The following is a 19,113-nucleotide window of genomic DNA, read 5'->3' as shown; positions in this document are numbered from 1 at the left end:
CTCTAACACTTTCCTAGGCTCAGATACCACCCCTGTCACTTGAGGGGCCCTCAGACCCTTCGGCCCCGTTTCCCACACGCCTTCTACACTGAGCTTTTCTGGCCTTTGTTACGTTCCAAAACCTTGTCACGGACCAGAATCCCCGTTAAGACTTCATCCTGAGCAGCCTGAAGCCACCCGCTTGCCCTTAGCGAGATCCCTCTCGTGGGCACGACTGGGGCACAGAGGGGCACAAAGTCCTCCCGGCCGGCAGCACAGGACCGGGCCCTCAGGGGTCGCCATGACACCGCTTCCTCCGGCCCGCGGGGTGCGCGGGCGCGCGCTGCCCGCACCAATCAGCGCCGTGGGCGGGAGCAGCACGCACCAATCAGCGCCGTGGGCGGGAGCAGCACGCACCAATCAGCGCTGTCCGTGCACCAGTTCCCGGCACCCCCCGTGGCTGCCGGGCTGTGACCCCGTTCCCGCCCGGTACCCGCGGCCCTCAGGCCCCTCACGCCCCCCCGGCCCTACCTCGAACGGTACCGGAGCGCTGTTTGGTGCCTTCTGAGAGCCCCCGGGGCTTCTCGGTGCTGCTGTGAGGCCTTCTGGGGCCGAAATCAGCATCGCTGCCGCATTAAAAGTCGATTTCATTAACCCTTGAGGGCCTGTAAATTGCTTGTTTTCTGGTGGCTGCTTCCCCACAGCTGTTTGGGTAAGAGGAGAGCGCAGCCCAGCACTTTTTTATCGTTATATTACGTATCTTATTGTACATACAGCTTTTATTATAATCTTCTGGCATTATTTTATAGCTTTATTTGCCGCTTTTTTAAGATTTGTGCCATTTTAAAATTTTCACCTTTTTACCATTGTTTTACCATATTAATCGTTATTTTCCTATTTTAATAATTGTTTTATAATGTTATAATTTTTAACTCTTTTATCATTACTTAATAAGAATTTTGAAAGTTTCCTACTTAAAGATTTACATTTTAATACCCAGGCTTTAATTTGTGGATCCTTCGGTGGAGTTAATTGTGGAAACATCCTAAGGATGCTTTAAGTATATAATAGTTTTTATTATTAATAAATATATATGATTAATAAATATATTATGATTAATAATAATCTGATTTTAAGTAGATATAGGTAAATATGTGAAGTGTGGTGTAGCATTAAAATCTCTCAGCCAATGTCCTGCTATATTTCCTCAGCTCTTCATTACCCTTGCTAATCAGCAAAGCTGAAATTGGGCTTTTGGTGGAAGGTGTCCCTGCCCATGGCAGGGGATGGGATTTGGTCACTTTAATTTCCCTTCCAACCCAAACTAGGCTGTGATCCTGTGAAATTCCTCTCTCCAACCTCTTGAGTTGCTCCCAAAAATCAGAGTAGCCTGTCTCCATCTTCTTCTTTCCACCCAAAGTGATTCCAAGCAGCTTAGTTTGAACAACAAGGACGTCACTAAAATGGAACAAACTTCGCTGGGTGCAGTGATTTTTCAAGAACTGGATTTACTCTGCGCTACTTAATCGTTAATTGATTATATGTGAGATACTTGTGTCGATTTCCCCACCAAAACATTAATTTTTGATTTTTATCAGCAGCATAGGGAGGTCAGGAAGAAGCAGCAGATCTGAATTAGAGCTGCTAGGGAATAACTTTTAGTGCTTATTTAGGAACACAGTAAGAAACAAGATGGTTGTGCATACAATGAGTCCCCACATTTTTAATTATTAAGACATCCCTCTGCATTTATTAATCACCAGAGAGTGCAAAGGGAAAGCAACACAGCAGGGGGTTGTTTGCCTTTACAGAACTTGGTGTTCTTATTTTTTATCCCAAATTGATTTATTTATATGTCTTAAATTCTTGGCTGTGCTCAACATATGAGAGTCTTAATTTTGGGGGCATGAACTTTACGGGGTGCTTTTGTGGCCTCTCTGCTCAAGTTTTAGGAGTCTGTTTTCCCAGTATGGGAGAGAAAAATGTAATTAAACATTGAGCTGCCCTTAAAGTTCTGCTGGTGCTTGAAATCCTGGTGGGATGACCCAGAGTCATCCCATCTTTCTGAATGACTCTCGCTCCTTCAGAGTCCAGGTCAGATCTCGGGAATGTGTTGGGATTGGAGCTGTGCTTGGAGGCTCTGTTAGCCCAGTGTCTTTGTTTTCCTGTGCTTGCCTTGCACAGTTGGATTGGAGCATGGAGCCCATCTCCCTGCCAGAACCAGGCATGTCTGCAGGAAACAGCTCATCTGTGGCACAGCAGAAATTCCATGTGCTGGTGGGAGTGACTGGAAGCGTGGCTGCCCTCAAGCTGCCCCTGCTCGTGTCAGAATTGCTGAAAATCCCTGGGGTGAGTGAAGCTGTTGGTGGAGCTTTGTAAAGTTGGAGTTACCCTGGTTTTGAGGAGAGATCACATGGCTTCTGCTGAAATGACAAGTTCCTCCTAGGAGGCCCTTTGGTTCAAAAATTTTTGTGAGGAGGATTCCAACTGTTTTTAATTTTTTTTTCCCCTTATCATTTCATACTTGAAAAAGGCTTTGCTTTGGGTGGTTTTTTTTTCCTGGAGTTTTTCCTTGTCAGTCAAGTTATCAGATGTAGTTGCAGACAGAGGTGATGCTTCTGAAACTTGAAATCTCCAGGCTATTGCAGTTTTCCATGGGTGGGATGTGGCTTTTCCAAATGTGATCCAGAAAGGGAAAATAGACCTTGTAAAACCAGAAATGGAAAACATATATGTGTTTGTGTAGTATTTTTTTACTCTTTGTTGTCTGGAGTAACAGAGATGCCCAGCAGAGGCCACTGGTGACTGATCAGGAATGGAAATGTGCTCTTTTCTGCTGTAGGATAAAGTTAAACATAGAAAACTTTAAGGTTTTTAGAAATGGAGGAAATATTTTGGAGCAGTGAAAGAAGAACATGGCAGGGGCAAGGGGGTGCACTGAAATCTGCAGATTTATTGATTAGAAAAATATCCTTTGGGATGGCTTGGGAGGCTGTACCTTGTGGGTGCATTGAGTAGAAGCTTGATGTTGATATCCAAGCTGGAAAGGGTGCTGGAGGTGAGACGTGTGGCAAAGTGAGGCCTCAGTTAATTTATGACTTGACCTGATGTGATTATTGAGGTCAAAGGTCCCAGTGTGAAATAAGAGAGACAAAGAAAAATGACATCAAGGAAAGGGGTGACCAGCCAGAGATAGAGATCTTCTAATCCTCTCCCTCTTGAATTACCTTGGCAATTGTCCTTTTTCCTTTGCTCCTGGAGCTTGGGACATCCTTCTGTGCAGGTGACAGGCAGAATGCAAATGACCCATGGTAGGAATTTGGCTCAAACCCTTTACTTCTCTCTGAGTGTTCGTTTCATAATCAAAAGCTGCAGACAGCTGGACTCAAACTCTCTGTGCAGCTGCAGAGGTCTGTGACATCCAGTGCAGACTGTGTGGCCACTCATTTTAGGGCAGAAAGAGCAAAAGTGGGTCATCCGGGAGTTTATAAAAGCTCCTTAGTCAAAGTTATTTACTCATTTCTGCTGTGATTTCAAGGCCTGCCGAGTTGGTGTAACATGGAGTTTGTTGAGTCCTGCACCAGGCTGTTGCATCAATTTCTTTACTGCTGGAGCAGAACTTTACAAGCAAGCAGGGCAGGAGCAGAGGAAAGGCTTTGATACCAGAGGAGATGTGGTCACAGGCTTGCAACCAGAGTGGTTAGTTTAAATTGATGTTTTGCTTGAAATGGTCTGTGGTGAGCAACTTGGCAGAGTGATTTTGCTGCTCATTAAACTTTAACACCTTCTCCAGGGTGCCAGTGGATGTGACACTGCTTTTTGCTTGACTTGCCCTTGTCTTGTCCTGGAAGTGTCTGAGGCTGGGTTGGAAAGGGCTTGGAGCACCCTGGGATAGTGGAAGGTGTCCCTGCCCATGGCAAGGGGTCCTACTGGAACCTTTAATTTCCTTTCCAATCCAAACCAGACTGTGATCCTAGGATAAAGAAAGGCAAGGACAGACTTTTCCATGAGCAAAATATTTTGTTTTTGAAGTTCCAGGATGTCACCTGGACTTCAGGTTTAAATAACACCCTGCCACTTTCATTGTGCACCTGCCAGCCTGCATCAGCTTGTCAGTGCCATTTAACAGAGGAGCTGCTCATTCTCATGTGCTCAGGCTGTCTGGAAAGATTTTGCTGTCAGAACTGAGAAAGCCATTAAAAAATAATCACATCCTTACTCTGAGCAGAAAGGACTGTGCCAAGAGAATCCTCTATCAGAGACCAGCAGTGTTGCCTGAACACAGGAGAGCAGTTTCGTGGTAAAATTTGTTTTGGAGATTTGGCTTAAGCCAAAGACCTCTAACTAATCTAAACTGTCTCCAGTGAGGGAGTTTGAGTATGGCCAGACTGCTTTGCAGTTGAAGATATCCCCAGGCAAACAGAGGGTGTGCCAGATAAATAGAAAGAATAAACTGCACAGGCTGAAGTGATCTTGAGAGCACTGACCCTCTTCCCAGTGTAGCTGGAGAGACTTGAAGGAATTGCTGAGAACAAGGGAATCAGGAGCCCACCATAGCAGGAAACCTACATTAGGGAGAATATTTAACTCACAGAACAACTTTCCTGGGGGGTGGTGAGATTTCAGCCACCAGCACTCAGACTCCTTGAATGGAATTCTTTCTGGAATGTTCTGGCCTGGAATGGTTGGATGCAGTGTTCACCAGCCAGAGCTCTTCCCTAGTCCTGGGCTTATGCTTGGAAAAAATAAATATTTTTTTTAATGGTGCCACTTCAGAGAGCAGCTGTCCTCCTTCAAACTGCACAGTGGCCTTTAAACCCCCCCAAATAAATAATTTTTCCTTCAGACTGAGGTTAACACCTCACCCGAGGCCCATGGCGCAGCAGAGTGGCGATAGCGCCTTTGTGGGTGTCACTGCTTGGCTCGAGCAGCTTCCTGTGGGGTGAGGTTAGCATGGAAATAATACAGTTAGCTAGTGCCTGTGACTGTGATCTTCACACTCAAAAACACTACAGACACCTGTGATTTTCAGTCAGAGGTGCTTTGAGAAAAACAGACATTTAGAAGAGGCAAAAAAGCAAATGTACAGTACCAAAAATGTGTCGGGCAGCTGTATTGTCCTATCACTTTTCCTTCAAAAAACCGGGAAAATTACCAGTGGCCACAATTAGCCAAGGCTGGGATTTTCCACTGCTTCCAGCTGTTAATTCTAGTCTCATAGGATGCAAGGAGCCAGCACTGCTTCATTCCCAGTGAAATAAATGGTACTGGGAGCTGGATCCATGTGCTCTGTCACATCAGTGCTGCTGTTGCGGGGAGCTTGGAGGTTTACAGCAGCTGATTGTAGCAAAGAGTACATACACTAAGTATCTAATCAGTTTTCTACCTCAAGGGACGGTTTTCCAGCAGGAAGGAGCTGCTGGTGGGGCTGATTTCTCCCCATCTCACTGTCAGATGAACAGAACCATGCAGTGGGTTTTGGGAGCTGCTGGAAAAAGCAGGCAGTGGCAAATACCATGGGAAAAAGGATATTTTTCACTGTAAGCAGCAGCCTTGACTTTCATCTTCCTCATTACCAGTCTTCAGAGTGCTCCATCCATGTGCTGGCCTGCCTCTTGACCCAAGAAACATCCTTAGGAGGCATTTCAGCTGGAAATTCAGCTCCATGTCCTGCATGGGCAGTCAGCATGCAGAGCTGACACTGGCTGATCACTGTGAACTCTGGTTCACTGCCTGTGGCAGGAGCTGTTGGTAACACTTATCAGAGCTGCAGGACACATAGAAAACAGGGAAAAGCCCCCTTTTCCACTTGGGAAGATTTCTGAAAGTGGAAACCTTTTGTAAGTGTTTCAGATAAACATCTGAAGGATGGGATAGGCATTCCCCAGTAGACACCAATAAATGAAGGAAGGTTCCAGTGGCTTTGCAGGTTTATCTGAGACTTCAGAGGGAACTCTCATGTGCTCACCCAGTCTCTCTTTGTGGAAGCCACTGGTGTGCTGCACAGAAACCCTGTGCTGTGGACACATCTGCACAGAGGTTTTCCTTTTTGCTTAGCAGGTGAGGACCTGTGTGTTTGAGGCAGACATGAAATGACTTCCTGGCTCCTGTGGAAGCCTGTGGTGGCCTGGTCTTTCAGCTGTGAATAGGGGAGGCTCTCTGAGAAGCCACAAAACCTTCAAAATTGTCCTCAGGTCTAACCAGTGGTCTTTTTCTTTCTGCTTAGCTCGAGGTGAAGGTGGTCACTACTGAGAGAGCAAAACATTTCTACAATGCCCAGGAGATTCCTGTTACCCTCTATGGCGATGAAGAGGAGTGGCAGGTGAGTTGTTCTTGCAAACAGAACCATTCTTCTAAGTTTTCTTGCAAGAAACCACACTTAGTTATTTTTTAAACCTGGGCCAGGACTCACTCCTCGGTCTAGTAATGTATGTTTGGAAAATGGCTTTTGAGGAACGTGCTGTAAATGAGGAGGAAGAGAGAGGCTGCCCTGATACATCGCAGGATTTTGTCCTGCAGCAGGCAGGGAGGGTAACAGCAGTCTCTCTCCACCCTGCGCCCAGCTGCTCTGAGAGGAGTGTCAGGAAATGTCAAGACAGCCACTGCAGAGCCATGGTGAGCATGTTTGGTGCTTGTCATGAGTCATACTTGTCACACAGGCAGCAGCTTCATTCTGCTTAGCTCAGCTGTCAGGGCTGTGAACATCTCTGCTCCCTGTGAAATGTCTTTTTCTCCTGACTGCAGTTTTACTGACACACTTTGAGAGTCCTTGAGGAGGAAGAGATTCATTGTACAAGCATCAAGATTTGTTTTTCCGTACATTTCATCTGTGCTTTGCAGTGCTGATCTGAGCACAAGGTGCTCTCTCCTTACCCCTATTCCTGCTCACACATGAGCATCGCTTTTAAGTGGACAGAAACACACCAATGGCAAGGGCCAGGAAACCTTCTGGCTGGTCTCAGGGATTGGTGGATCCCTAGTGGATCCCAGGGTGCTACAGTCTCAGGCAGCTATTTCTGAGGAACCCTCAGTGGGGTGATAGAAGAGGTGCAGGTCTGGCTTTGAGGTCTGCTGGCACACTGGAGAGAAGGTACAGTGCCCTTGTGGTGAGAAATAATCGCAGAATGGTTTGGGTTAGAAGGGACCTCAAAGGTCATCCATTTCCACTGTCGCTATTGGTTGCTCCAAGCCCCATCCAACCAGGCCTGGAGCATTTCCAGGGATGGGGCAGCCATGGTTTCCCTGGGCAACCTGTGCCAGGGCCTCACCACCCTCACAGGGAACAATTTCTTCCCTTATCCCATCTAACCCTGGCCTCTGGCAGCTGGAAGCCATTTCCCCTTGTCTTGTTGCTCCAGGCCCTTGTAAATAGCCTCTCTCCATCTTGCTGGCTCCTGCAGGCACTGGAAGGGCACAATTAGGTCATCCCAAAACCTTCTCTTCTCCAGGCTGAGCACTGCCAGTTCTCTCAGCCTTTCCTTGTGGGAGAGGTGCTCCATCCCTGTGATCAGCTTGACAGCCTCCTCTGGGCTCATTGTGACAGCCTGCTCAGCATCTCTTTGTGAGATACTTCACTCTGGTAATAAAATGACAAGAAAGAATAGAAGTGAGTGGAGGAGGTGGGAAAGGTGCTCAGGAAGCCCCAGCTTTTCGGATACTGCCTTTTTGTTGTGGCTTCCCATGACTCAGAGAAGGAGCAGTTTGTGGCCCTGACGCAGCCCATGCTGGCCTGTGGTTGGATGTCCTCTGGGGAATAAGCACCTGATGCTGTTTGCTGCTTCTCAGGACTCTTTCCTGGTTAACTGAGCTCTTAAAACCAGGGTTCTCTTGGGCAATTTGGGGCTTTAGTGAAAGCAGAAATATGCACTCAAGAGTGAGTGTGTCAAGGAGAAGCTGTGGCTGCCCCATCCCTGGAAGTGGATGGGCCTTGGAGCAACTTGGTCAAGTGGAAGGTGTCCCTGCCCATGGGACAAGGTGAGCTTTAAGGTCCCTCCCAACCCAGACCATTCAGTGAGTCAAAGAGCCAAGAGAGGGGGGAAGTGCCAAACTGGATAATCCTTATCCATCACAGAGAAAGCCAACAGGACACTGTTCCTGCAGTACTTAGGAGGGTTACCTTTGCTGCTGTGAGAGTAAGTAGGGTTGTGCATCCTAATTAAAAGTGATTTGTTCAGTTAGGGGTCTGTACCTCATGAGAAGCCAGTGGGCAGCTTCACTTCACTGAAGCTTATAAATCACATGGGCTCCCCAGGAAATGTACCCCTGGTTTGGGCCTGCCTGGCTCAGCTGGCTGGAGGATGGAACTCTTAGGAATCGTTCCAAAGGGATGCTGTGAGTGGGGACAGCTCTTGGCTATGAATTGAAATCTGTGGTTATCAGATGTGTGAATTGTCTTGTGGGGAAAGGATGCTACCATCCCTTAAATTCCATAAGCATAATTCCACAGGAATTCCATAAGGAGTTGTGTTTCCTGAGGTAGGATTGATAAGGTGTGTGAAGATTTGGTGCTCCCCACCTGGTTTCCCCCACAGCTGTGGAAGGGCCGCTCAGACCCCGTCCTGCACATTGAGCTCCGGCGCTGGGCTGACCTCATGGTGGTGGCACCTCTGGACGCCAACACACTGGCAAAGGTCGCCAATGGCATCTGTGACAACCTGCTGGTGAGTACCCAGGCTCTGCCTGCCACTGCTGCCACCCCTGAGGACTCCCTGGCCTTGCCCCCATGGAATCTTGGTGCTTCTGCAGCATCACCAGCAGTGAGATTTGCACATTCTGTTCCCGCTTCATCTGCTTGCCTCTCTCTTCCCCAGCAGCGTTCCCCTACTCCTTCTCTTTCCTTCCCTGACCTAATCCCTTCCCACTCCTCGGCTCTGTCAGTCTCTCATGTTATTTTCTGGTCCCTGTTTCGTGTCTTCCCTGCTTTTTCTGGAGGGTGGCATTTCCTTCTGTCTCTGTCCTCTCTGTCACTTGTACACACAAACACATGCTCACTCACTTTTGAGTTCCTCTACATTTTTTCCATGCAATCTGGAAAGACACCTGTGAGATCAGATAAAACTGTTTACTTCCTGCTACTTCACCACCTCCCTCACCTAGCATAGCACAGACTTTCAAACATGCTCATGCCCACTTACCTCCCTCTCTCAGCTACAGAGGCTTTTGCTTGTTCAGGCTTGTTTTTTAGTATTTAAAGTGCTCTTGAGGCTCTTCAGCCTAATCAGAAAGTGTATTTAAAGGGAGTGTGCTTCGTTGTTGAGTGCTGGGGACCTTCAATGGGGCTGAATATTTTGTGGCCAGGCATTAACCACACAGAAGATCTCAGGAAGCTGCAGATCTGTGTGACCTACAGCCTTTTGGTTAAGAAATATATATATGTATCTGAACATACAAACGAACAAAATCCACCCAGAGAAGGTCACTGGGGATCTGAGAGAAGCCAGGAAGAAGGGAAGGACAAGCAATGTCTTGGCCTTCTGGGTCCCTTGTGGATGGTGGTTTAGCAGAGGGAATAGCTCAGGAAGAATGTCAGGGATGTGTGGCTTCACACTCTCCTGCCAGTCTTCGAGAGCCTTGTGAAGGGAAGAGGCAGCTCCAGGAAAGGAAAGTGAGTGCTGGAGGTGCTGGTTGGCAGTTGAGAACAGATTCCGTCAGATTTCCTTGTGCTGGGAGGGGTTCAAGTCACAGGGTATAAAAAATGATGGGCAGGGTTCCTGTAAGGACTCTGTGATCTGAGCTGCTCCCTTGGGAACTCCTTTGTTTGAAATGCTGCAAGGCCTGGGGAATCTGATGGACATTGCACTGACAACCAGCATTTATCTTTCCAAGGGGATGAGGTAATCCTGTAAGTGCTGAGGAGTCAAATTTGATTGCCTGTAGCACACAGGAGCTGCCAGATGCTTTGTAACCTGCCAGCATCTCCTGCAGCAGCTCAGATGCACTCGTGTTCTCCTTTGTTGTATCCTGGAAGCAGCACTGCTTCCCTTGTGGGGAGTTATGGATCCAGCTGGCATATCATGTCAGAAAGACTCACTGCCAACTTTCAGTGTTCAGCTTTGCAACTGGCTTATCTGAAGTGTTGCCCTGGGGGTTTCTCTGGAGCTGATAAGATCTGTGGCCACCTCTCAGCTTCTCTATCTCTCACACAGCCTGTACACCTCCTGTTCCAGAGCTGCTGGCTGTAGCAGGGTGGGATTTATCCTCTGAGTAGCCTCCCTCTTCTTTCCTGCCTGTCAGAGATGAACTTGGCTGGAATGTGCTACAAATTAGTCTCAGCCCATGGGTTAGTCCAGCTGCACTGAGAACAACAGCCAGGCTGGAAAGGTGCAGCAAAGGGATGGGAAGGAGTGAGGAAATCCAAGCCCTGTCTTGGCTTCTCCCGCAGACTTGTGTCATCCGCGCGTGGGACCTGAGCAAACCCCTGCTCTTCTGCCCAGCCATGAATACGGCCATGTGGGAGCATCCCATCACAGCTCGGCAGGTGGAGCAGCTGAAGGGCTTTGGTTACACGGAGATCCCCTGTGTGGTGAAGAAACTGGTGTGTGGAGATGAAGGTCAGTCCTTTCCCATGGCTCCTGCCCCTTTCCCTCCCTCATCCTGGAGGGATGTGCTGCCTTTTGCTGCGTGGCCACAGAGATGTTGAACTGCCATGGCTTGTACAAACAAGTTGGAGCTTTGCCCTGTGTTATCCCTCATCATTAATTTTTAAGTAGCCTTAAGAGCATTCAGCTGAGCCTGATATTGAACAGAAATGCTCATTTAGGAAGAGAGGAGATCAAAGAGAAGGAAGGTTCTTGTGGCAAGAGTTATCAGCCTGGGATTTGGGTGTCCTGACTTTGCACTCTGCTTGGACTGAGGGCTGTTTTCATCATGCCTCAGTTCCTCAGCTCCATCATTGGGATTAAATCTCATCCCTGAGAGCAGACAGTGAGAAAACCCCTTTGCAGATGCAGCTGGGGATGTAGCTGGACACACATTTAACATTTGTTGCTGTTGTTGCCTGGGTTACCTTTTAGCTTCCCAAACAAGTTCTGGTGTGGGGTTTTGACACCGGAGTTCTGTGAAGTGAAAGAGGGGTGTGGAGGAAGTTCAGATTCAATAAATTTAGCTTGCTGTGCTAAGAAATAATGGTCTCCTTTGAGTTTTAGTAGCTGCTTTAAATTGAGGTATTTTGACTTTTGGGAAGGTTTTGATACAAACCATTTGGATGAATGGGTTTGCTTTTTTTATTACCATTTTATTGGGCAAATCTCTGTAAAACATCCCCCAGTTCCAGCCACAGCAGCTATTACCTACAGAGTATTATGCACCTACTTCTGTGTAGCAGTCCCAGCTCCAGCAGGATTATAACCATCCTGTCAGTCCAATAAACAGTTTGTGACAGAGACAGGCTGTTAAAATGTCCCTTGTGGTTAAATTCTAGGCCTAGATTGATTTTGGAATCCTAGGTGCAATGCCTCTAGAGATTTGTATTTTCAGAACTGAAAACCAAGAAATATTTACAATTAGGTTAGTGTAGTCAAGGAACTCAAACATCAGTTGAAATATCCTGGGTGATTAGCCTTCCACTGGGATTTTAGATATGATTGCATCAAATTTCTTCATATCCAGCTCAGCTGTCTCAGCTGTGAAATTCCTGAAGGAGCTTGGAGGAGAGGGATGCAGGGATGGCAGGAGCAGCCACATTTGACTGGACTTCACTTGTGCTCATGAGTCAATTCCCAGCAAGATCTTCCTGATGGCAAACACCAGGACTTTTCATGGCAGCTTGTAGGGAGGTTATGGGAGGGCACTAATGGATTCCATCTCTCTGAAGACCCAAACTCGTCTCCACAACTGACTTTTTTTCACCCCTTCCCCTTTTCTCAGGCCTTTCACCCCACAGTCTCTTCCTCACTCATTTTGGGTTTGTGGCTTCCATCCACACAGGGCTTTCCCTGGTTTCCACACAAGCAGCACGTAGCAAAGCTCACATCTGGTGCAGGAGAGATTCAGTTTGCACCAGTTTTGTCTGCTGACATTGTGGTTTGCTTTGCTCTAGGAGGTTTCTCTTCCTCACCCCATGTGGTTGGGTCTCACCTAAAATGCATCAGATCCTCACTGGCCCCAAGTTTTACCTGATGAATTCTTCTCCCTTAGTAAAGGGTGGGTTTAGACAGAAAGTCCAGCTAAAAGAGTTAGAACACCAAACTGAGCTTCTTGATTAGATAGTTTCCATACCTTCATCATCCTTGACTGGATATCTAGAGCCTTGCACACTGGCAGATTTCCACCTGTAGGCATGAGCTGTTCTGTAAGAGTATGCTTTGCTGAACCTAAAAATCCAGCACTGAATTGCCAGAGGTGCTGGAGTAGTGGGTGCTGGAGGAAGAAGTCAGGCCTTAGAAGTGTTCTGGAAAGGTGTAGCTCTGCAAAACCATGCAGAGGGAGTGTCTCTTGTCAGGTGCAGCTCTTCTCCCTGAGCTTAGGAGAGCAGAAGGGTCCAAATCTGCCTGCAGCTTTTCCACAGGGTGCTCCAGACCTCCTGGGATTGACAGGTCTGAAAAAGAGGAAAACGACACCTCCCAGAACTAACTTTTGCTGAGCAGTAAATTACGAGACCAATTAAGCAGCAGGACAAAATATCAAGAGAGACTCCTTTTCAGTCTTTCGAAAGAGACAAATACCTGTGGGAGAAGCATCTTTCCTCAGCTCCAGGCAAATTAGAAGAGTGAATGGCCTCAGTTCCCAGAGCTGAGTTCAGCACACAAGGTTAGACAAGGTGATTTAATCATCTCAGTCTTTAATATTCTGAGCCTGAGTTAAAAACTGTTTCAAAGGTGTTATAGATACATATTATATTATTGGCTTTTCACAAATATTAAAAAGAATGTTATATGTATAAGGTTAGAAAACTTTGTTGTATTAATACAGTTCCTTCTAGTTCTGTTATTGATGAAAATTAGAAATAGTGGTATAATACATATATATGTTGAGCTATGGCATAGTATTAAAACAAAAACTGTTCTTGTTCGTATAACCCAAAGACTGAAAAAGATAGTTAGAGACTCCCCTGCATTCTCAGATTATCTTATCCAGATGAAGACAGCAGTGACCAGAGCTCTGGGGGAGGAATTTATTGCATTTCTGTTATCAGGGAATGTGAAACTCCTCGGTGGAGACAAGAAGATTGATTTACTGGGGAGGGGGCGATTTAAAACTAAACAAAAGAACATCTAAAACTTGGGAGGAATGTTTGAATTATGTATGGAAATTTATGAATATGTAGTAGGGTTCTGTTTTTAAAGGACAATCCTTTGTTAGTAAGGTGTGCCCTTAGCTGAATGCTGAGGCACATGGCCCTATTTGTATATTTTACTTTATTTCTATCTCCTAATTGTCTTTCTATTAAGTGTTTTAAATTTTATATGAAAAATATGTGAATCTCGTTTTTCACAATAGAGAAGCAGCAGCACAGCATAGATTAGATGTTCATCTTGCAGAGAACCAGGCCCAAAGGAAAAGCCTTTCCATTTTGTTCTGTCCAACACTCTGCCTTCTCCAAGAGTTGCTCCCAAGATTCAGGCTGGTGGGAATCCACAACAGCTTTCTCTAATGGAGGTCTTTTCTCTCAGGCAGAGTCATGGGAATGGTATGGATTTGTCAAACCTTTTGTATAGGCAGAGACCATTTCACAAATGTTGAATTTGGGCTGGTCAATCAATAAGTAATTTATGAATTTGTTGATAAGGGACGAGCAAGCAGCACTGGGGACGCTCAACCAACACATCTGCCTTACCCGTGGTCCCTGCCTCTTTTATAGGCAGTTTCTTGTTGGGCTGTGCCTTCTGTGCTGGGGTCCAAGTCCAGGCAAGCCCAAACACGTTGGCTATCTCCCCAGCAGCAGTGGCTGCAAACCCCCACAGGGTCTGGACAAAGCTCCAACATGTGGCCAGGTTACACTCTTAGCAAGCAGGTAACAGCAGTAACAAGTTTTTACATCTCCACACAAGCCCACTGTTTTCTTTATACATAAAGAGTGGATACAATTCAGAATTATTTGCTAAGCAATTCCATAGTGGCAAAAATACATAACAGCAAAAGCTAGCAATTCACAGCAAAGGGATTTAAACAAAAATAATGAAATCATTGTATTTTCCTTTGTCTCTTGTCCATGCTTTACTTTAGGCTCAATATTGTTTATGCTGCTTCCATGGTGTGTTTCCATAATGACACAAATCACTATGTAACATCTCACACAAAGATAGTGGAAAACACAATTTTAGATTTATATATACCCCGGAGAAAGGAGGTGAGATGGGGAATTTTGCTCCACACACATTTTTTAAGGTTGCCCACACCCTGGATTTCACAATGTGGTTTTGCTCTTGCCCTGCAGGCCGAGGTGCCATGGCAGAAGTGTGGACCATCGTGGAAAGAGTTAAAAGGATTCTTGAAGAATGGGATGTGCCAAGGCAGAGCTGATGTTTTGGCATGTAAATGGTGGTTTTGTGCCTTGTGATGGTTTGGAGATAAAGACAGCAGGAAGCTGGGCTCAGCTGCCCTGGTACCTGTTGCATGCATACCTTTAGCTGCTCTTCAACAGAAGGAGCCAACGGTTGTCTTCCAGCTGGTTCCAAACTGAAATGTGGTACCTCACCACAGACTTCCAAAAAACAGAGCCAAGAATGTGCTGCTTTAGTGTGGAAAACCCTGTGGTATCTTGGGCATAACGATCCCTTCCCGAGGCTGCTCAGCCCCCAGTGCTTTGCACCTGCTCTGTTCTGGGCAGACTGCAGAAGCTGTTGGAGCTCCAGTGGTTCTAGAGAGGAACAGGCCCTGCAAATTCTGGTGCAGGGTAATTCCAGCCCCTCTTAGCAAGTGTCTAGCAAGACCATTCCTGCTGTCCAAAGTCTGGTCCATAGCTGTGCTGGCTGCATGTTCCCAGCAGGAGTCACTATCTAAAAAGCATTTTCCCTCTGGGAACTTAATAAAAAAAGGAGGTTTTAATCCTGTCCCTGATGAGTTGCCTCTTGTAACTGCTTTGGGAGGGGTTCCGAGTCAATATCTTTTCTAAGTTGTTGTGTCTGCTTATGTTTTTTTTTTTTTTGTCAGATACGGAGGAAAAACGACTGAAAAGGAGTCCTTTTGCCCTTTTGTAGCTGTTGTCTGGAGAGGGATGCAGGTATCAGCCTCATTCCAAAGTGCTTCCTGCCCATGTGGGTGCCAGAGTCAGGAAACAAGCAGGCCAGGCCCTCATGGAAAGCCAAGGGTGGGTGTTTCCCATGGGAATCAAGTCAAACTTCATCTCTGATGACCTTTTCAGCTTGAAAGTTAATTGCCTGGCATGAATAAATTGGGAAATCCTGTGCCCTTGTGGGCCAGACCAGGCTGGGCTTCCCCCAGTCCAGCCTTTCCTTGGGAACATGGAAAGGGAACTTGCTCCTGGAGGGATTGGGAGCTGTGGAACATGCTGCTCTAGCAGAGCACTGCTTACCTATGGAGTTCATTTTTGACTAAACCCAAACAAATTTGAGGCCCTGGGTACAGCATGTGCACCCTGTCTGTGGGGGAGACCTCCCAGTGAAGAGGGCACTAGGTTAGGTTTGCTTGACTTATCCATCCCACACAAATAAAACCTCTGAACTTTCCCTGTTTTGGCTCTTTCACTGACGGAGATCCAGGGAGTCACAATTTCTGAGAAGGATCCTGGTGTGAGCAGAGCTTGTGGCTCACACAGAGGCCTCTAGTGGTGTTGTGGCTGTAACTTCTGCATTTTTCCAGGATTTATGGAGTGACCTGCATCATTTGCTCGTGTTCTTAGCTCTCAGCCTCTCAGAGAACCTTCCCTTAAGCTTACTGACAGTAGCAGAGATGTTTCTGGCTTCCATGAGTTTTTATGGTGAATGGTGTTTCTGCTGCTCACAGGGAAATGTGTGTTTTGGTTGCTACAACTGCCACTTGTCCTTGGGGCTCTGTCGTGACTATCTCCTGTGCCTGGAGTTGTTTATCCTTCCTCCTGCTCCTTGACTTGGCAGCACAGAAAATCCAACAGAGATTCCTCTATCCCAGGACAAAACACCACGGCCCTGATAAGAGCCTTGCTCTCTCTCAAGCCTCCTTGAGCTGCTCCAGAAATGTTGACAAGTGATCCTCTGTGCACTGTGATATTTTCATTGGAAGCAGGTTGTGATAGCATTCCAGGCTGGGATAAACCCCTGCCTAAATCACCTTTCCTTCAGGGCAAAGAGAAGAAAAAGTTACTTTCTTCTGGGAAGCAGCTTCCAGCCTGGCACAGGGGAGGTGTGGCAGCCCACGGGCTTGAGCTGCTCCCTGCGGAAAAGGAGCAGGAATAGAACTCGGGGAAGCCCTGTGTGCTTGAGGAGGTGACTTTGGGACAGTGTTTTTCTAGGATGAGGCTTGAAGGTGATGATGGACCTGATTCCAAACCAGGGCTCTGTGCTGGCTTGGGGAACAGACACTGCCAGGCTCTTCTTAGCCAGTGAGGTCAGCGAGAGGTGTTGAAGGATGGATCCCTCAGGGCATTCAGGCTTCTACCTCCATCCCTCACAGCTCTGTGTGCAACCCCTGTTCACAGGGCAGGCCCGAAACACTTCCCATGAGCTTTTTCTTTTCCTTCAGCTCTTCTTTTTGAGCCACATGCTGATTTTTTGTTTCACTTTCCCATTAAACTCCCGGATGACTGAGGCAGCACTCCCATGAATCCTGCTGCGTTGCAATTTCATTCATCCCACTTAAAACTGTTTCTTTCAGCATGGCTTGGGAGCGATAAAGCCGGGACAAAAGCTGAGTGAAGGCAGCAGCCCAGCTCCTTTCCTGGGCTTGGACATGCCTCTCAGCATCCCTGGCTCTGGCTGCTTCCCCCATCCCAATGGGATCCCTTTGCTGCTTGGATTCGGGGAGCACTGGAGGATGGAGATGCCCTGGTGCTGTTTTGGTCTGGCTTTGATCAGGAGTTAGCTCCCCAGCTTGACTTGGGATGGGAATTGCATCATCTCACATGCATCATCCCACTCCTCCATCTTGGGAGTCCGCAGCAGGAAAAAAAACATCTGAAAAAAGAGTCAAAACCTCCCTATATTTAGACTTTGAGCAGCGGTGCCTCCGTGCTGTGCCTGGTGCACCTGCTTTGCTCCCCAGGGCTGCGGATTTGGCACCAGCCCCTCCCTGGGTGTGGGGATGCTGCCCACTCCGGATCCCCAAAGCATGTGAGGTGGCAGGAAGTGGTCTTATCCCCGACCACAGCCCAGCCAGGCGCTGAGGGAGGCCAGGGGTTGCCACAGGGTGACACAGGGGATGGTGGTAGGTTTTTTCCTTTCCTTGCTCTGGCAGGGTTCAAAAGAATGCCATGAGACACGAATCTTCGTCTTGTAAGATTGCAGTGATAGTGGAAAAGGGACATGATCCAAAGGGATAGTGGTGATTCCAACCTCTGCCCTCATGTTTTGCTTTCCATGTGCCTAATTTTTTTGTCTGGCCAGCCCTCCTGACCTGGGAGATGCTGGAAGCAGCAGCACAACCATGGCTGGTGATAAGGCCGGTGCCAAAAGACACAGCAGGGTTTGGCACAGACTCCTTGGCACCAGCAATGCTGATAGCTTGGCTTTGGTGGGGCAATCTCCCAATTAAAACTTGCAGGTGCAGGGTTCTTTCCCTGGCCATCTGCCTTGGTAGGTGCTTGAAAAATTGTTTCCAGGAATAATTGAGCATAATTAGAGCTTGAATTCCCTGGAGCAGGGATGCTCAGAGATGCACAGAGGACTGAAATAATCCGATGGGGCAGTTCCCTGCTAGGCCTCACCCTGTCTGGGGTTTTATTCATAGGATCTCATGTTATCCTTTAGATGGAGATGGGGATTTTTCTCTGGGAATGCTGGCTTTGGTGTTGTACCTGACTTTTCTGACTTTCCAGGGAAAACGGGATAAAGGGGATGGAATGAATAAAAAGCCTTTGTGCTGTCCAGAGAGATGAGGAATAAAGGTCACTTTAGTCATCACAGTAAAGATAAAATGAATATAGTCTTGACCACAGGCTCCTGGGATCCTAAAGGGAAATTAACTCTGCATAGAGACTCTTAAAATCAGGCTTAAAATCAGGCTCCAGCAAGTGTGATCGCAAAGACCCCTCAGTCGGAAATTGGGGAGTGCTTGGTGTACTTCCAATCCCCTGTTCATGGCATTCAACCCCTGGCAAGTCATGGTTGGCTACTTCCAGCTGCGGGAGGAGAGGACCCCAGCGACCCTTTGTCCCCCTGGTCCCACAGAAATATCCAGGGAATCCCCCCACATCCTTCTTTCAGGGCTGGGCAAGCGTGCCAGGACAGGCAGCGCCAAAACAAGCTGGGGAAGGGCCAGCACAGTGATAAAAGCTTTATAAAAGAAATTTATTCCTCCATGGCTCCTTGGATGGCTGGAAGAGCTTTTCCCCAGGAGAGCAGTACCCCCAAAAGCAGCCTGAGCCCCCTGGCCTGGCTCTGCTGTCTTGCTTGATTTCCACAGGGTGCTTGGGTAGTTTATAGTTTTGGAGAAATATGATTCATGAACTCCAGCGTGATAAGGATGAGGGAGGAAAGAAAAGCCACGTCAACCTGAAGGAATGTGGCTGGTAGGGAGCCCAGCCTGTGGCTGGCAAAAGCCCTGGGAGAGGGAATCAGGCATAAAAAGGGACAACATGAGAACATGAGCCTGAAAAAATAGCTGAAAGCCTCCCACCCCTGCTTCAGGAGGAGCTCTTGTCCCCCAAATACACTGCAGCTCTGAGGCCATGGGATGGCTCCAGATAAACTCCGTGGACACGGGTCAGCCAAACTTCCTAACTGGGGATAGTTGATGCCCTGAGCTGTTGTGTTTGCACAGAGCTGACTGCTCCCTCCAGACCTCTGCTCTGCTTCCCGAGGATCAGGAACCGGCGTGGGGTCTGGGAGCCATGCCAGAGCATGCCAAAGCATGCCAAAGCAAGCTCCTGTGTGAGTGGCAGGTGAGGGAAGCATTGTCCCTTCGTTCCCCTGCTCTGCTGGGCACATGGCTTGGGAAGCCAATGTTGTGCCGAGATTTCCTTCAGCAGTGGGGATGAGGGTGGCAGGGAAAGCCCTGACCTGGTTCCTGCTGCCCCCTGTGCAAACACATCATGTTTCGCCA

At 47.6% G+C, this 19,113-nt stretch overlaps 1 protein-coding gene across 10 annotated transcripts in view; it reads left to right on the top strand.

Annotated features, from left to right (window-relative positions):
- The first annotated feature begins 365 nt into the window (after positions 1–365).
- The window catches only part of PPCDC (phosphopantothenoylcysteine decarboxylase), a 29,253-nt gene continuing 10,505 nt past the window's right edge, over positions 366–19,113 (top strand). The window contains exons 1-8 of one of the 10 annotated variants that reach the window (XR_015275916.1): positions 630–691; positions 980–1,039; positions 2,164–2,328; positions 6,206–6,301; positions 8,511–8,639; positions 10,361–10,529; positions 14,354–14,450; positions 15,070–15,226. Coding sequence is in view for 3 of the 10 variants with exons in the window: in XM_023934265.2 (XP_023790033.1) it covers positions 2,176–2,328; positions 6,206–6,301; positions 8,511–8,639; positions 10,361–10,529; positions 14,354–14,439 (633 nt within the window). In the remaining 7 variants the exon portion in view is untranslated. Of the gene's footprint in view, positions 692–979; positions 1,040–2,163; positions 2,329–6,205; positions 6,302–8,510; positions 8,640–10,360; positions 10,530–14,353; positions 14,977–15,069; positions 15,606–19,113 lie in introns of those variants that run through there. The other 9 variants (XR_015275915.1, XR_002867125.2, XM_023934265.2 and 6 more) reach the window with 9 other exon arrangements.

Source organism: Cyanistes caeruleus, chromosome 13, assembly GCF_971803275.1.
Source record: "Cyanistes caeruleus chromosome 13, bCyaCae1.hap1.1, whole genome shotgun sequence".
NCBI classification, from domain to species: Eukaryota; Metazoa; Chordata; class Aves; order Passeriformes; family Paridae; genus Cyanistes; species Cyanistes caeruleus.
This window is presented reverse-complemented; position numbering and strand designations above follow the sequence as displayed.